The sequence below is a fragment of the Anser anser genome, assembly GCF_964211835.1.
Source record: "Anser anser genome assembly, chromosome: 27".
Classification (NCBI taxonomy): domain Eukaryota; kingdom Metazoa; phylum Chordata; class Aves; order Anseriformes; family Anatidae; genus Anser; species Anser anser.
In genome coordinates this window covers 3,335,349-3,351,555 of record NC_139748.1, presented here as the reverse complement: position 1 = coordinate 3,351,555, position 16,207 = coordinate 3,335,349, and the positions used below count along the sequence as shown (strand labels likewise).

Here is a 16,207-nt window from a genome sequence, read left to right as displayed (position 1 = left end):
GGGCTGAAATCAGACCCATACCGACACGAGACTAAGACCAGGAGGTAAGCCAGTAGGTTTACAGGTAGGTTAGACACGTACATGCCTGCTGTAGTGACTGCAGCACAACTAAAATAGTTAGGACGTGGATAAAACTTTCTGGTTCTTTCCTGTGGGCTTTCTGGAAGAATTCATATCCCTTACTCAGGCCATTGGATCAGTCTGTGATAACAGCCTGCTGCTGCTTTTCTCTCTAATCATCTTTATCAAACAGAAAACATGAAAAAAAAAAAACGGTGTAGCTGTGATAACTGGACAGAGAGCTTGCAGAGAGCCTCTGCACTGACAGAGTCAGCACAGTCACCAAGCAAAGGATTACTGCCACCAGCTAGAAGGAGCTTTTTGATTGCTCAGTTAAATAACTGAACTGCAGCCAGGCTCCTCCATGTGGCTGGCTTTGTAGTGCAAGCTCAGGCACAGCGTTCAAACGATCTGAGTGTTTACAGGCCGACAGTAAATCACACAATTATGGTGGATTAAAATTATAAAAGAAAAGATGTGCGAAAAGCCACCCGGGATGTATTTCACAGCCTGCATGTCGCTTCTCATATCCCCCTGCCCAGGCCTGGAGCAACACGCAGGTAAATCCATCAGGACGAAGCACATTCCCTCTTTGTCTCCCCCCCACACACACACATTAACCACCCTTCCATGTGGTCATTTTCCTTCCTGCTGAGACCTGACTGCAGCTTCCTTTGGGGCCCCCCCTCCCAGCTCTGAATCAGCCGGAGCGGTCTCTGCTGCGCGAGGCAGGTCCCTCCCTTCCCCGCCACGCTGAGCTCTTTATCTCTGCTGTGGAACCGGAAAGCGGAGCCGAGCCCCCCGCACGGCAACTCACGATGACACAGCCTTCCTTGTGGCGTTCAGCTAAGGACAATAACTCCCCGGGCAGTGCTGCTGAATGCCTCTAGGCCTTGCTACGAGCAGTGGTATTTGCATGCCAACATCTCTCGGTGCTGTACCAGAGCCCTCAGAGGTCACAGCAGCAGCATTTCTTCAAGCAGTTATCGTGAGGGCCTGAACTCGGGGACCAAAGTGACAAACACGTGCCTGTAAAGGCTTCAGCGTGCCAGCCTCATCAGGGGAGCCGCAGATGAGGACTGCACACGTCAGCAAGGATCCGTGCAAGGATCTGTGCCCTGAAGCCTGCTGAAGGTCGGCACTGAGGGTCAGAGGCTGAGCTGCAGGTGAGGAACAGCTTCTCTGTAGCGGCCGGGGATACTCCAGGCTCCTCAGTGAACATCTCGCTCTGTGCCACTGCTAAAACTAGAGCTTGGTAGCACGGCCTGAGCTTTCACAGCACCTGCTCGAGAGAATGGATTCACCAGTTCTATGAAATACCAAACAAAATAGCCAAAGACGAGCCAAGAATGCAAGTGACATAGACAAGAGGGGAGGAAACAACTCTGTAAACACCTTGTTCCTGCTTTCTCCTCCAGCGCTGTGCCTGAACTCCCCATGGTCACTCAGGCCTCAAAATAAACCAGGCCCTTTTAAATAGATGCTGGCAACAGAGCTTTCTTTAGAAAATGCAGGTGTGGAATGTGACCTTCTCTCCATCCTAGTACAGACCCACATGACCCCCAATCAGCTGGGCTGCTAGCAAGCAGGCTGCTGCGGCTGGCCAGCTCCAGAGCTGTTACTTTGAGTAACTGCTGTCAGAAGAATGGCAGCTTTGTGCACTTGGCTACAAAGGTGAAGAAGGAAGTTGCTCTGACTTAACACAGGAACACATTAACACACTCAAACTGGGCTACTGATAACAACGTTCAAAAATGCTATGGGATATAATGCCAAGTTAGGCATCTCCAGAGCAGAAAATCAGGCTTTTACTTCTCTGATGAATCAGAGGTAATTGCTCTACATGCCTAGAACACAGTGACTCATTACAAAAAGCGAATAAACCAGAGCTAGCAATCCGTGTTGTCATGATGTACTTGACATTATCAAGTAACTACTCATGCAAGGCAACGTTGTGTATGATCTTACCAGAAAAGGCCCGTGCATCATCCTTACATTATTCACATTATTCACATGATGACACTAAGATTTCAAATACCACTCAAGATGAGAGACGTTCTTTGAGGACATACCACAGGAACAATAAAATGGGGTGGAAAGAAAACCGTTCTGTCAGGAGAGGTGTGCAGCTACCAAACCACTGAGCAACCCTTCGGAATTGTGCCAGACAAGCATGTCACGGCAGCTAGCGAAGTGAGACAGAATACAAAGGGCAAAGCTGCTGCACAGAAGTGAAAGCAGAGATCATTACCAGAAATGACTGGGAAAAATCAGGAGAGGTGAGGAATGTGCTTTTCACCATTGGATCCTGGGGGATAAGGCCTGCTTAAAGCACTGAGTTTAGAGGCTTCAGCTTGCAGTAAAGCTCTGTTGAACATTCGCTCGCTGCAGAGGCACTGCATGACTTCAGCACTGGCTGACGAGCAGCACTTAATGAGGTTCTGCAACAAACTGCATTAATGAAATCTCATGGCACGTATTTGCACGGTACCTGCCAAAAACAATTATGCCTTCCCAGCACTGTTTGCCCTTCTCTCTTCCTTCAGCAGCAAAATGAATCTTCAAATGAACGGCCTTTAAAGAAACAGTCCTCACCGAAACACAAGAGATGTTGCCCACAACACCAGCTTCAGGTGCGTCAACCATTCCTCTCCATTTTGTATCATCTGCAGTCTTAATTAGGATGCGCTCTGTCCCATCATCCGGGTCGTTAACGAAGATGTTAAACAGCGTTGGCCCCCTGCAGCCATGGTCAAAGCAAAGGCTTTAGACTCAGCCCTCTTTATTGAGACTTGTCAGAGGGAAGCTTCCCTCCAGCTCCCACTCCCGGGGATGTATTTTATTCTGTACTGTAGCCTGACAAATCACTTTTGCTGTGTATGCAACACAAGTTTGCAAGAGAAATGACACCTCCACAAAAGAGCTACAGACATGTGGCTAAACAAATTAGCGACGTTAGGGCACACAGACTAACTAAATGCAACAAACCATGACAGACCCAAGCTATTTACTACCCAGTAATGCATAAACAGTTAGTTAATTTTTCTACGAAAATAAAGAACACCAGGAAGGGTACAAAGATTAAAGCAGGCTGGAAAATATGTGGGTTTGTTTTGATGGAAACTTTATGGCTTGCTCCAGTGCAGAATCAGGTGTGGAAATGACTTCATTGCAATTATAAAGTTACATTAAGAGACTAAGTAATAATCAAGAAAAGAATCTGCATTCCTTGTTTTATTAGACAAAAATGCCAATCTGGTTTCAATTATTTAGTAGCTTGATACAACTTTAGCCCATTGGCCACGCTGATAAGATCAGACAGCAAATAAATAGAGAATGGTGAATGGAAATAATGGAATATAATGGGAATAATAGGAATCACAGTTCCACCACTGTTTTTCAGGATCATTTCAGGGTATTTCCCGTACATTCCAGCACATTTTACAGTATGAATCGAAAGCAGAATAACCACCCGTTCCAGTGTTTAACTGAAAAATACACACATCTCTGCAACAGTGCAACAAACAAGGTTTGCCTCCTTCCTTAGCACAGAGCCTGCATGTCAGTGCAACAAAGCAGTTTTTGCACAGTCTTTTCTTTGGCTAACATCTAGTTCTTAATTGTTTAATGAATATCAATAACTCTAACTAGAGACACTATGAAGGCCAAAAGAATACTTAACCCTTTAACGCTAACAAAGATGGGCATGCTAGTGCAAGAAGTGCAAGATGAAATAAAACAGAGTAGACAGGCTACTGATGTTGGCATTAGGATTCCCAAAGAGCTGAGTCAATAGAAGTGGCAGGCAAAGTGAAAACTGTTAGAGCAGGCCGTGAAGGAACAGAGAAAACTCTGCTCCCACCAAACAGGAATAAACTGAAGGGCTTCACCCTCTTCACAGCGAAGTCCTGAGAGGAAGAGCAGAGAAATGTACACTACAGAAATTGATTCAGTGAAAAAAGAATTTGTATGAGCAGAAAATACTGATTTAGTTTCTTTTTTAAAGTCATGATTCCTTGCTCTGACACAGCTGCACAACACACCCTGGGGGTCTCACCAGAGAGGGAGAGGAAAAAAGTCATAGAAAAGACAGGCAGAAAAGTTTTTAGCACCTCTGAGATCAGGGCAACATACTGTAAAGCAACACAGCTAGAACTCCTGAAGCTCAGTATTTTGAGCTCCAGTCAGAAGTCAGTGCATGCATGGGAGAAATGAACAGTATCAAGTCGACTCTGACACAGTAAATGCTGGTTGAGAGAATCACCTGGGGAAGAAGCCCACCCCATCAGCAGTGCAACAAACTCGGTGCAACTCTACCCAGTTACATCAAACCTACACCCCTTCGTGTACCTTTTACACGAGCTTCTGACAGACGTATCATTTGTGAAAATCAATTAACCATAAAAGAGGAGTTTGTCAAAAGCACACACAAGAAGATTAGCTTCTTATAACGATGTACAAGTGACTGCAAATTATAGCTTAGATTTTTAAGTGACTACCTATTTCACAGGCTTAAAGATTAAAGAAAGTGCTGAAAAATTTAATACCTTCAGATTAACGGCTGCATGTAAGATCAGGGAGGCACAGAAATCTGGGTTATTTGTTGTGTTTTATCTGTGTTCTTACGGCTTTACAGCAAACCGTACATTTGGCTAACTCATTGACCTGCAGTTTTTCCATCTGTGTGCCAACCACAATATGTAAAAACACATTCCTGACATTGTTCCATATGCAACGCACAACTGCTGCTTACGGCCCAGACCTCTGTCATCCCAGAGTCCACCTCAGGAGCTGCTCCTCTCAGGCTTTTGTCTCACAGCTCATGGGAGTTCGCGTGAGGCTCCGGAAGCTTGTCAATATCGCAGTTCTTAATCAGCTGAAAGAGAAACTCGACCTGTTTCTCGTAATTCTCAACCGAGATTCTCTCATTCAACCCATGGATCCTGGTAGAGAGAGAAGAATGTTTTTCATTGCAGTGTGCATTTTTGACCCACCTGCATACATCCAGCATCCTACTTGCCTGTAAATAAATGAATGCACAGCATAAAAATGCAGCAATATATGACAAGTACTGCTACTGCTATGTCTGTTCCTCAGGTTAATCAAAATAACTTACTGATTTTAAGGCTCAGAGCACAAAAACTAAGCTAGGGGTTTACATGGAAAAAGAAAAAAACATTATTTCAAGTCTCTGTCCAGCTCTTGGCCCTTTATGTCACAGTCCTGTACAGCTACCAAAGCACTCCAGTAACATCTGCACCCCAATAAAACGAGGACTCTCTTACATAGTAAACAAAGAAACAAAGCCTTGCATGTTGATGTTCTTTGTTACCTCTTTACCCCAGGAAACTTAATTTCTAACTTTAAAGAGCAAACAAATTCACGGTGCCATGTGTCCAAACACAGGGATAAATCTCTTACACTACATAAAGGATCCAGTCAGCCTCACTGCATCGCCACGCTACTCAGTGGGACACCTGAATGAGGCCTTGTTCACATCTGAAGTAAAGAAGAGTGAGGGCTAACACTCTCCCAGTGTAATTATCATCCCCTATTTGTGCAGCACCCAAACATGCAGGAAATGAGCGGCCTTACAGAAGGCGCGGCAACAACAACACCATGCCAAGGTATACAAGGCTGGGTTTCCTTCTGCCTAACGCATATCGATTTTCTCTTTCATTAGTCCCCACCCCTAACAGCTGCCCACATGCAGAAAGAATAGAGTACCTGGGAAGATCATCTGACTGCAAGATCAGTGGGTTAAATCGATAAATGGCATTTGTGACGTTAGTGAAATGCCTGCTGTCTGTGTTTCCGATACACGTGCCTGGAAAACAAACCTCAGGTTTACTGGGCATGAGAGCAGCAACTCGATGACACACACTTTTCCCAGGAGAAAGGAAAGGCATCTGACAACCGTTCTATTTGACCCCTAGCTACACCAAAAGCAAAATCACCAAAAAGTTTATTGGGACACCATGGAAGAACGTTCTCTCCTTTATGAACAGAAGGAGCTGAGCACGTGATTCAATCATGCAAAGAACAGCTATGATACTCAGCCTCCACGGAAGTTTAAGCTTCAAACTGCAGCCCAACAAACAGTACAGAAATAGGAAGGAGCCGCGAGCAAGGGAAGGGGCTGGGATCGTAAGGAATAATACAGGAAGGCAGGAATGGCTTTGCCAGCTAAGAAAACAATAAAAGAAGAGCTAAAGAAAGACGACCTCCTACTTTCCCTCACAATTCCTTTCTTCTCTGAAGAGATTCCTTTGTATCTGCAGAGAGTTAAATTCAAGGCTCATTGTTTCTGTCAGTTTCCTGTTTGCTTTTTTACTTCCACTACTAAAAAAACAACATAAAACGCTAAAACATAAAGAGGGAACTGAGTAAAGGAGGAAAAAACAACTGTTTCCAGCAGTTAACAGCTGGGGTGGAGAAATACACAGCAAATGGAAACAAGGCAATATTGGGGGGTGGGGGCAGAGAAAAGCAGGGCGGAAGCTGGAGCGGAAACAATAATCATCATGTGCTTGCTGTTACCTGGAACTACACTGTCAACATTTGGGAAAGTGTCCAGAATGGTTCTTTGAAAAACATGGACTCCAAATGTCTGGTCATCCCACGGACTGACGGGAAGCGGGTCAAAGGCCTCTACTACATCAATCTTCACTCTGTCATCAGCAACAGTGTTTCTAACTATCTCTAGCACCTAGGGTAGACCACAGAGATTAACAATAATAAAAAAAAGAAATGAGAGAGCACCCCTTCTAAATATCAGCGTAAGTTCCACCTTGCAGAAAATATTTGTCTATGAACTGCCAACTTCGGCTCCAAATACAGATGCATAATTAGAACTGAAACTGTGTGCCAGTCTCTGTTCTTTTTCACTGGATGGCTGATACTTCATCTAATACTTTTGGTCCAGTGGAATCAGACGCACATCACTGTCTCTAGGTGCTCCTAAACTGCTCCAGCCCTGAATGGCATGTTGTCAGCCTGCCCAGCTTGGTAGTTGGGTCACCTAAGTAAACACAATCCAGAAAAAGCTTCCAGAGAAGAGAAACTTTCAAAGGTTTCCAAAGGAAAGATATTGTTTACTGATAACGTATCGCAGCTCTACTTGGCTGGACAGGCACACCATTCCTACTGAAGTGTTCAAGACCCCCATATTCTCACAGATCCCAAGCCTTCAGTTTAATTCCATTCCATAATCACAACTGTGCTCTTTGGCACAAGAAAATGTCTGAAATCTACTCAATGTAACTGCAAGGCACAATTCCAAGTGTGGTCTGCCTCTTGCTCTGTGCCACAGTCAGAAGACGCTTGGAATCTATAGAGCGTTTCTGAGAAGGTTGTTCTGAATAAACTCTATTGCACTTGGAAACAAAAAAGTAAGTTATCCTAGATGAGAGGAAAAACCTAAATAATTGTGCAGGCAGTAACTACCTCAGTGGCCTTCTCTGCAGAGTGGATCCGGAAGTTCGCAGTTGCTTTTGCAGAAGATGGGATGACATTTGGCTAGGGAAAAAAAAAAAAAAAAAAAAAATGTAAAAGAAAGTTAAAAACTGATTAAAATGCCAACTGCAAACTCAGAAACTGCTCAAACCACTCCAGGCCCTATAGATCGATGCATCACTCTGTTGCCACTAACATAAATGTGACATCTTCCTGTACTCGATATTCAAACACTGCACATCTCATTTATAATGCAGATAACTACAAAAAGCAATATTCCTTGATTCAACAAAAATGAAGTTAACTGTTATATAGAAGCCTTCCTCTTGAGATGAGACACCTCCCTTCAGAAACCTTATATTGAGAAATTTTAGGAACTTTTTGAAACAATATTTTTGGTTTATTGTTCCATTACTTTTCCAAGCATGACACACCTCAGTCATTTAAGTATGTTACTAAGGACACATAACTCTTCTTTTCGACAGAATGAATACTTATACTTTTGTCAAATTGTAAAGGTATGATCTTTAAAATAAATAAATAAACCAGGGTGTTACTTCTCTCCCAGCCACTTAGTGTCACTGTTCAGCCACTGTATCATTGCTTTGAGCAACAGATTTATTCAGGGACACATCAAATAGCCTGTTTATTTTCCAGGGTTATAGTATTTTTGGACAGCTACACCTCTTTCTCAGGGCAAGATCTGACTCTATCAGCCAGAACTCGTTTTCTCTCAGTCCAAGGTGCATGCTAATCCCATTCAAATGACGGTAAGCCTGACCTATGCTCACAAAAGCAAGACCCCACGTAGGCTAGGGAAGTGTTTACGGCTGTGATGGTTTCAGCTACTGCCAACAGTACTTTGTTTACACTTTAGGATGGACAAAACCATATAACTTTAATAGTGGTTTACAGAAGTCTCTCTGTGACAGATGTCAGATACTGCAGAAACTACCAAAAAAAAAATGAAGCTACCTTGATTCCTGCGTTAAACATTGTGACTGCTGTGGTAGTTCGAATCAAGGCATTGGTGGAAGGTTTCCAGGCAAGAACTCTTACAAAAAGAAAAGAACCATTTTTCAAAGACATTTAATTTCTACACAACATACGCACCACAGTTACCCAGGCAATAAGCTGAATTAAGGCCTACTCTCAATTATTGAATTGGTTATTAACTGTAAAGCACTGACTTTGTCTATACCATGAAATGATGTAACTGTTTTCCTGGGAAGACCAGAAATAGCTGCTGGTCTTTCATCTTTTAAGGGTGAGACTATGGGAATATTCAGCAAGGATACGTTCTCTTACCTGCTGACAATAGGTGAAAACAGCCATAGATTGCTCATGACGATGTTGAGAGGAAAATTGAACTAAATGGAAGAAACAAAACCAGAAATCAGTAAATTTCTGGTTTTCAAGAAGACAACACAATCATTTTGCTATGGCTGAAACAAAGCCAGCAGGAACAACTCTCTTTACGGGAGAAATGCCAGCGTAAGTCTTCTCCTTTCCAAGAATTACATAACTATGCTCTAAGTTCATATGGGTTACTCTTCACTTATTAATAGGAAAATCTGGGAACGAAATTATAGTTCTTTCCTCACCTCTGATGCAAGGTGCTCCATAGTCATGAGTTCTGGCCCATGGCCAAACAGATTGCGCATAGGATTTTGCTCCAGTCTACGGCAAAGCACATCGACATTTGAAATTTAAAAAACCTTTGGCTGTTATTGCTCCAGAAGGCTGAGGGGAGTTTGATTTCTGAAACGCATCCATGTACTTGAGATGTAACCACACATTCCTCTCCTGGCAAGTACATCTGCGAGTACAGCTCCACTATACATTTCTGAGCATTCCAGTCACACGTAAAGATTTTCTTTCATGATCAGCTGAAAAAATGTAAAAGCCTGACTCTTATAAAGAATACATGGAGATCTAGAAAAAAATGACACCAAATTCTGTTATATCTGTACATACAAGACTTTTCTGAAATATATATTTACTAGCCAGTTTGGTATCTACAGAGACACATAATGAGAAGATTTAGTCAGCTTCAGGATGCAACATTCTGACATTACATCATATTCATTGGCTTGGATAATTACCAGCTAGAGGCAGCAGGTATATGCAAGAATAAATTCCAGAGAAATTCTGCAACCCAAACAAAGTGATCTGCACAGTTACAGAGTAAATTAGGACAGACATCAAGATGTAGCAATTGCCTTCGTTTTAAAGGCTCGAGAGATACTAGGCGCAGCTGAAGTGAAACGGTACTCCAGACATTTGGCAGTTGTCCCTTTGCTGGGGATTGCATTTCTGCTCTTCAAAGTGAGCTACAAACTTCAGTTTCAAATACACAAGGGGAATTTGTAAAATACTCTAAACACAAATATTACAAAAGCAAGTCAAGTATCAGTGCCTTAGGAACCTGCTTGACTGTCTTTGCTGTTAGATGACAGGGAAGCTCTCACCTGGACATTGCTGCTGCAAGAATGCCAATACTCGTCTCCTTAGGAGGAAACGATGAATGTCCTGGCTCTTTATCCACGGTGAAGTTCAGTGTTATTGAACCCTTTTCAGTGATAGCAATTCTGATCAATGGTAAATAAATGCATGGTTAATGCAACTCCAAATACACATGCACAGACTACAGGTAAAAGCAAACTAGTCTGCATATTTTTTAGTGTCATATGAAACACTGTAGAAGCAGCCACAAATTCTTAACAGTCTTTAAACATTTGGAGGTCTGATGTCTTGGCTTCTTCTCCAGCAAACAGACTCTACAGCATATAATTAACATGCTTGCACCAGCTAAGCAGAACATTCTGCTTTTGTCAGCACAGCTGTGGTGGACAGCAAGCAAACTGGAGGTCCTTTGACTGCTGTAGTTCAGGCAACGCCAACACTACCACATGCCTTGAAAACATTTTGGTGACATTAGAGAGGTCATTTCTCACAAATTAACTCTTCAAAATGGATCGCTTTCATCATCATGAATGTTGTTCTCTTTTACTTACAGAGCTACTGGCTTCTTCACTCCTGCAATGATGCCTTCTAGAATGGCACTCCCCTCATCCAGTAAGAAGGAAAGTTTCACTCCCCTAGCTTCCAACAGAGCTGCAATCTTCATCGCTCCCTTCCGACCGAACACCTGTGAGAATCCAGTCAGGGGAAATGGCCAGGTTAAGCCACACCACTGGGAAGAATACTGGAAAACATCTTGCTGTTGACAGTGACCAGTGCTATAATGCAAAGAATGCAGGAAAACTCCTAATGAGCAGTTCTAGAGCAATCTGTCAGTACGATTCTTACTAGCAAACTTCATTAGAGATTGCTAATGGATTTCTATCCATACTGAGGAACTCTCTCATTCACTAGTCACTTAATGTTGCTTTGAATCCTATTTGCTCTTGGACACAATGGTATCCCACAGCTATAAATTCCACAGATTATTTAGAGATACTTGTAATTTTAAAGAGATTCTTGTTTTAATTATTGACAATTTTTTGTCTTCATATCATGACAACGAATAAATGAAGCATCCTCATCTGTCTCTTTGTACCATTTACTAGGAGGTACACCCACAACAAAAACTGAGTATTTTTCTTAGCTCTTCCTGATCGTTTAAAACAACCAAGTAAATCTTGGGCCAGCTTGCCATGACTTATATGCATTCCAAAATGCAACTCCTGCTCACCTTCCATGTCTGCAACAGAAAAGAACTTGAAATAACACTCCACTGTGTTCTTTGCTCATTACCAAATCCTCTGTCAATGTCACTTAAAGCCAAACAATCAATATATAACTACAAGCATGTGCCTGACAGTATCTACCCGCATAACAAAGAAAACCAGGAAGGACTTTGCAAGTGAACAAGGTTTAAAAAATAAGCCTTGTTATGTACATGACCAATGCAAACAAGCAGTTATTTAGATGAAATGAAAGAAAATACCTCTTCATCATGTCCAATGCCAACATAGAAAGATCTGCGGGGTCTGTAATTTCTTCTCAGCAAAAATTCTAGAGCTTGCAGAATACCCTGCAGAAAAACAAACAAAAAAACCAACAACCACAGAGTATTTTACTATTCTCTGGTGTCAGTAGGAGAATAAATGCAAAAGAACGTAACGTAACAGAAAAGAAATATGATGCGTTCCCAGCCCTTAAGGAGACTTTGTCCTGTTCACAATTGAGCATTTATTTCCACAACTCCTACTGGTGATATTCATATTCTCAAATAACGCTTAAGACAGTGTGCTACACAGTGTCAGCGTGCATACACAACATACAGTACGGGCTTGTTCTTGCTCCTCACGAAGTCAGTGGCAAACCGCACAGGAAGCATGACAGAGTTATAATTATCCAGGGAGCTCACTGTTCCTTTAAGCTGTCTATCCTACACAGCCTAGCGCTGACGTGAGCTACCAATTCCATTCATTTTAATGAGCAGCATGTTTCATACCAAAAGTACCAATGTAGAAACAGAAGAATGAAAAACTTACCCTGAAGAATAAGAAATTAAATCTACCATTTGCCGGATTTTTCTATTTCATCTGTTTTTTTCAACTCAACCTACAGATTTTTTTTTACATTTTAACAGGGTATATACATATACTTTATCTTGCCAGCAACCATTTTGCCTTGCTCATTGAAATTGTTGATTTTTATTGCCCATTTGCAGGGTTACTTGTGCCGTTCACAGTGGAAGGGAGTATGAAAACAAAACTTTAAGTTGCAAGGCCTTGAAATTGATAATTAAATAACTTGAAGGAACTCTCTAGGAGTATGACATCATAACAAGCAGCCAAAGTATCTGTGAAACTTGTTTGCTAAACATCTGATTTAATTCTGTTTTATTCAATAATAAAAGATCACTCCATCTCTAAAAAAAAGTGGGAGAAAATGATAAATTCCTAAGCCCTGCAGTTAACAGCCTGCATTTAAAGAAGGGCAAGAGAGACAGAATGGTAAATCTCAAGAAAACAGATTCCTCCAATCTGCCCTTTTTGGGCTTTTTCTCCCTCTGAAATGACATTAGCACGATGACGTACTATGGCAGAGTTTTTGTTATCCAGTGTTCCTCGTCCATAGATGAAACCTTCATGCTCTGCAGCTGAGAAAGGAGGGAAATCCCAGCCCTCGGGGGGAGCAGGCACAACATCCATGTGTGCGAGCAGCATGTAAGGCAGCATTTCAGGGTTAGAACCCTGCACAGTAAAGAGATGGCTGTATTCCCCAACGACTTCATGTCGAATGAACTTTGAAGAAAACACGGCCGGGAAGACTGTTAAGAAAAATAAATAAATAAATAAACAAACACATGAAAAAGAAAAATTAGCAATAATTTCTGATTTTATCACCATGTAGTCCACATAGTAGTTATCCATTTATCCTCAATGCCCACAACAAACTTGTTTCAGGAAGCAGGCACACAGCTTCGCTTTCACACTTCTAACAATCTATCTAAGCTCATATTTAAGACCTTCCTAAGCAAACCCAGGAACTGTTGTTCACCAGTGCTGCAGCTGTTTTGCAGCAATGATGACACTGAAAAAAAATAGGCTGAAAAAGGGGTAGCCTTCCTCTTATTTATGTATTTTTAATGGCAAAGCCATTTAATCATCTCAAGGACCAAAAAAACAACATTGAAAGACATCTGAACCTTCTCTGTTCTAGCTTTGGCGACTGCTGCACCCAACCACACTGCTGCAGAGGTGACCTACGCATGCCATTTTGCCAGTCCTTTCCTGAGGAGAAAAACAAAATAAAAATATGCTCCACTATATTCAAGAACCACGCATATTCTCTTTGATTTCATCACTAAAACAAAGAATTTCATTGCTAAGAATGAAAGTTTAGTACCTTCCTGAATGTACCTCCCAAACTCTGCCATGGCGGTTGCATTTAAGTCGTCTGGAGACACAGAAACAGTTGGGATTTTAACAGCACCTTCAAGGAAATAGAAAATAGAAATCATTTGACACCGAAATCAGTCAAGCAATACTTGAATTGCATTTCAAAAGGAAAAGCAATATTTACATTCCGGAGCATTTCTGAGGCTTTAAATATTAGTTCATAGGGTAGTAAGGGTTACCACTATCAAAAAGACTGATGTACTTCAGCTGAGCTGTGGGCATGCTGCACACCGGTATTTCCCTTCAGTTCCAGCCAAGGTATTTGCGTAGATACTTTATTCGCTAAAGTGAGAAACACTTTAGTTTTTCATCCCAGAGGGCTGAATGATATTATTAGGAATGCTACTGTCCAGAAGCAGCTGTATTTTGTAAGGTGAACTGATCCCGCAGTCATAAATTACCCTGGCAGCTAAAGAAGTAGGTTAGTTGGGAGCTGAAGATTCATTTTCCATAGCAAGTCAGGTGGTGATGTCAAGATTGTTACAGTGCCTTCTTTCACGCTGCTCTAACCCCTTGTGATACATAAACAGAAAAGTCTTCTGGTGCTCTGACTAGCCTGCTCTCTCATTTAACCAGGGCCAGACAAGGCTGCTCTCCAGCACCAAGTCACTGTCCTACAAAACGCAGCTGTAACTTTGTCCCAATCACAGCTGCCTTTCGTAAGAGTATCTGTCAAGGGTGGTTACAGATTCTTTTCAAGGCGGTGTTACTCAAGAAGCAGAACAAAAATAATACCCCTCTTGTACTCTTGTGTTTCTTGATTAAAAAAAAAAGTAAACAGAATTTGCTAGGCAATAGATCGTCCAAATCAATAACACACCAGGTTGACAGGACCCAACCCCTATTTGAGCAGCCAGCGACTACCCCCTTCACGCCAGATTGCGGCTTTCTGCAGAATGGCCAGCTAAATAGCCTCAAACTCCTCTGCAGAAGGCAGCGTGCTAGGGAGAACAAACACACACCGTGACGTTACAGATGGGCTGCGTGCCGGGAAGGGGTGTGCGAGATCTGAACCATAAATAAATAAATAATAGAGACTATAATTAAAAAGTAAAAGAAGAGAGACTCATTTTTCCAGCGGACAAGGAGATGTCTAGCAACTGCCACCACGGGGTGCCTGGAGCAGGCACAAGGGGGAAGTGTGAGAAATAAGTTGTGTGTTTTTGCAATAGAAGGTGTTTCTTGCAGTGCAAATTTCCACTAACCTTGCATGTTCGAAAGTGATTGTGCAGGCATGGCAGGGGCAGGGCAGTGGGGAGGATGTTAAACAGACGAGGGGGAGGTCCCACTGTCCCAAAATAAGGAGGAGAGCACAGAAAAACAGGACGAACAGGGCGAAATCAGTAAAAACAAAAAATCACAGGCCCTCTAGTCAGGAGAGAAGGAAAAAAAAAAAGGAAAAGGAGAAGTTAATGGTTGGTCAAATAGAATTGCACATATATAGTATAGGCATAAGCATCGAGTAGGTTGTGAAGCTGCAGTACTGAGCCAACGAGGCACCAGGGGAGGAACCAAGCGCCGGGCAGCTGGGAATACCAGCTTACGATCTACTTTTGCTTTTTATTCGCCACTGCAATCGCGAATAAAACAGCTCCACAAAGAGCCCGCCTGAGAAAACTGCTGAGGCACTTCTCACCGAAGCGCTGCGGGAAACCGCCACGGTGACAGAAAGCTGGCGTTAGGAGAAGGGCCAGCAGGCGGCCCGAGCACGGGCACTGCTTCCCCCCGGCCCCGGGCCGAGCTCGGCACACCGGCGAGCGGCAGCACCGCCACCCCCTGCCCCGGGGCCGGGCCGCGGGGGGCAGCCGGGAGCCGCCGGGGCCCCCTCACCTCGCAGCGCCTCCTTCAGCTCCAGCCGCTCGCCCGCGCTGAAGGCGGCGGGGCCGCCGCCTCCACGCCGCGCCCACAGCCGGGGGAGCGCCGGGGAGGGCCGGAGGTGGGCGCGGAGCAGGACGGCGGCCGCCAGCACCAGCACGGCCCCGCACAGCCCCAGCCCCGCGGCCCACGCCGCCGCCCGCCGCCGCCTCCTCCACCCGGCGCCGTCGCCGCCCGCCATCACCGGCGGACTCCGGCCCTGCCGCCGCCCGCCTCGCTGAGGGGAGGATGGGCGTGGCCGCGGGCCAATCGGCACGCTCCGGCCCCAGAGGGTGGCCAATGGGAAGGGTTGTCCCGCCCCAAGCTTGCCGCGAGGTGGCTTGGGAGTTGTAGTTCTGCGCCGCGGGGCGTGTGGCATGGCGGAGGGTGGGGTGGGGGTGTTTCAGTCTTTCTGCCCTCGGTGAAACGTGGTATTTTTTTGTGGTGAGGGGATGTTTAGGAGCTGTGGCTAAGGGTGCCTGCTGCTCGCTGGGTGGTGAGGGCACGCTGCAGCAAACAATGGGGGGTGTCTCCTCACCCAGCCTTGGGCAGTGGCAGGAGGCTGCTCCCAAAAAGGCAGGCCTTTGGGGAAAAAAAGGGTGATTTGAAGAGTAACCCTCACCGAGGGACAGGCCCACTCCTGACAGAGGTTCAAGCCACATGGTTTCAAAACCCCCACAACCACCTCCAGCAACATGGCCCTGGGTTTAGCAATTCTTGTCTTCAGAAGTTTTTCCCTGGTGTTCAGACCCATCTCATTGCAGCACTGTAAACGCATTACGTCTCACCCGGTTTCACCAAGAACATTTGTTCCACCCTTCTGTACAATGGTCTTGTACTGAATATAAAGATTTATCCCGTCTTTCCATGGCATAAGCATTCCTGAAGGGTTAAACGCCAGCTGGGAGCTGACACGGAAAGCC

At 44.1% G+C, this 16,207-nt stretch overlaps 1 protein-coding gene across 2 annotated transcripts; it reads right to left on the bottom strand.

Annotated features, from left to right (window-relative positions):
* Positions 1-3,279: 3,279 nt before the first annotated feature.
* Positions 3,280-15,533, bottom strand: PM20D1 (peptidase M20 domain containing 1). 2 transcript variants are annotated; one of them, XM_083812777.1, is made up of 13 exons: positions 15,261-15,533; positions 13,378-13,464; positions 12,567-12,799; positions 11,468-11,554; positions 10,533-10,666; positions 9,987-10,106; positions 9,120-9,195; positions 8,824-8,885; positions 8,491-8,569; positions 7,507-7,578; positions 6,601-6,769; positions 5,788-5,887; positions 3,280-5,003 (listed from the first exon to the last, which is right to left on the bottom strand). In XM_083812777.1, the coding sequence occupies exons 1-13, from the start codon at positions 15,484-15,486 to the stop codon at positions 4,874-4,876; spliced, it is 1,575 nt and encodes a 524-aa protein (XP_083668903.1). In that variant the 5' UTR covers positions 15,487-15,533; the 3' UTR covers positions 3,280-4,873. The 2 variants fall into 2 exon arrangements, with proteins under 2 accessions (XP_083668903.1, XP_083668904.1); XM_083812778.1 differs by lacking the exon at positions 15,261-15,533 and adding an exon at positions 14,636-15,206.
* Between the last annotated feature and the right edge of the window lie 674 nt (positions 15,534-16,207).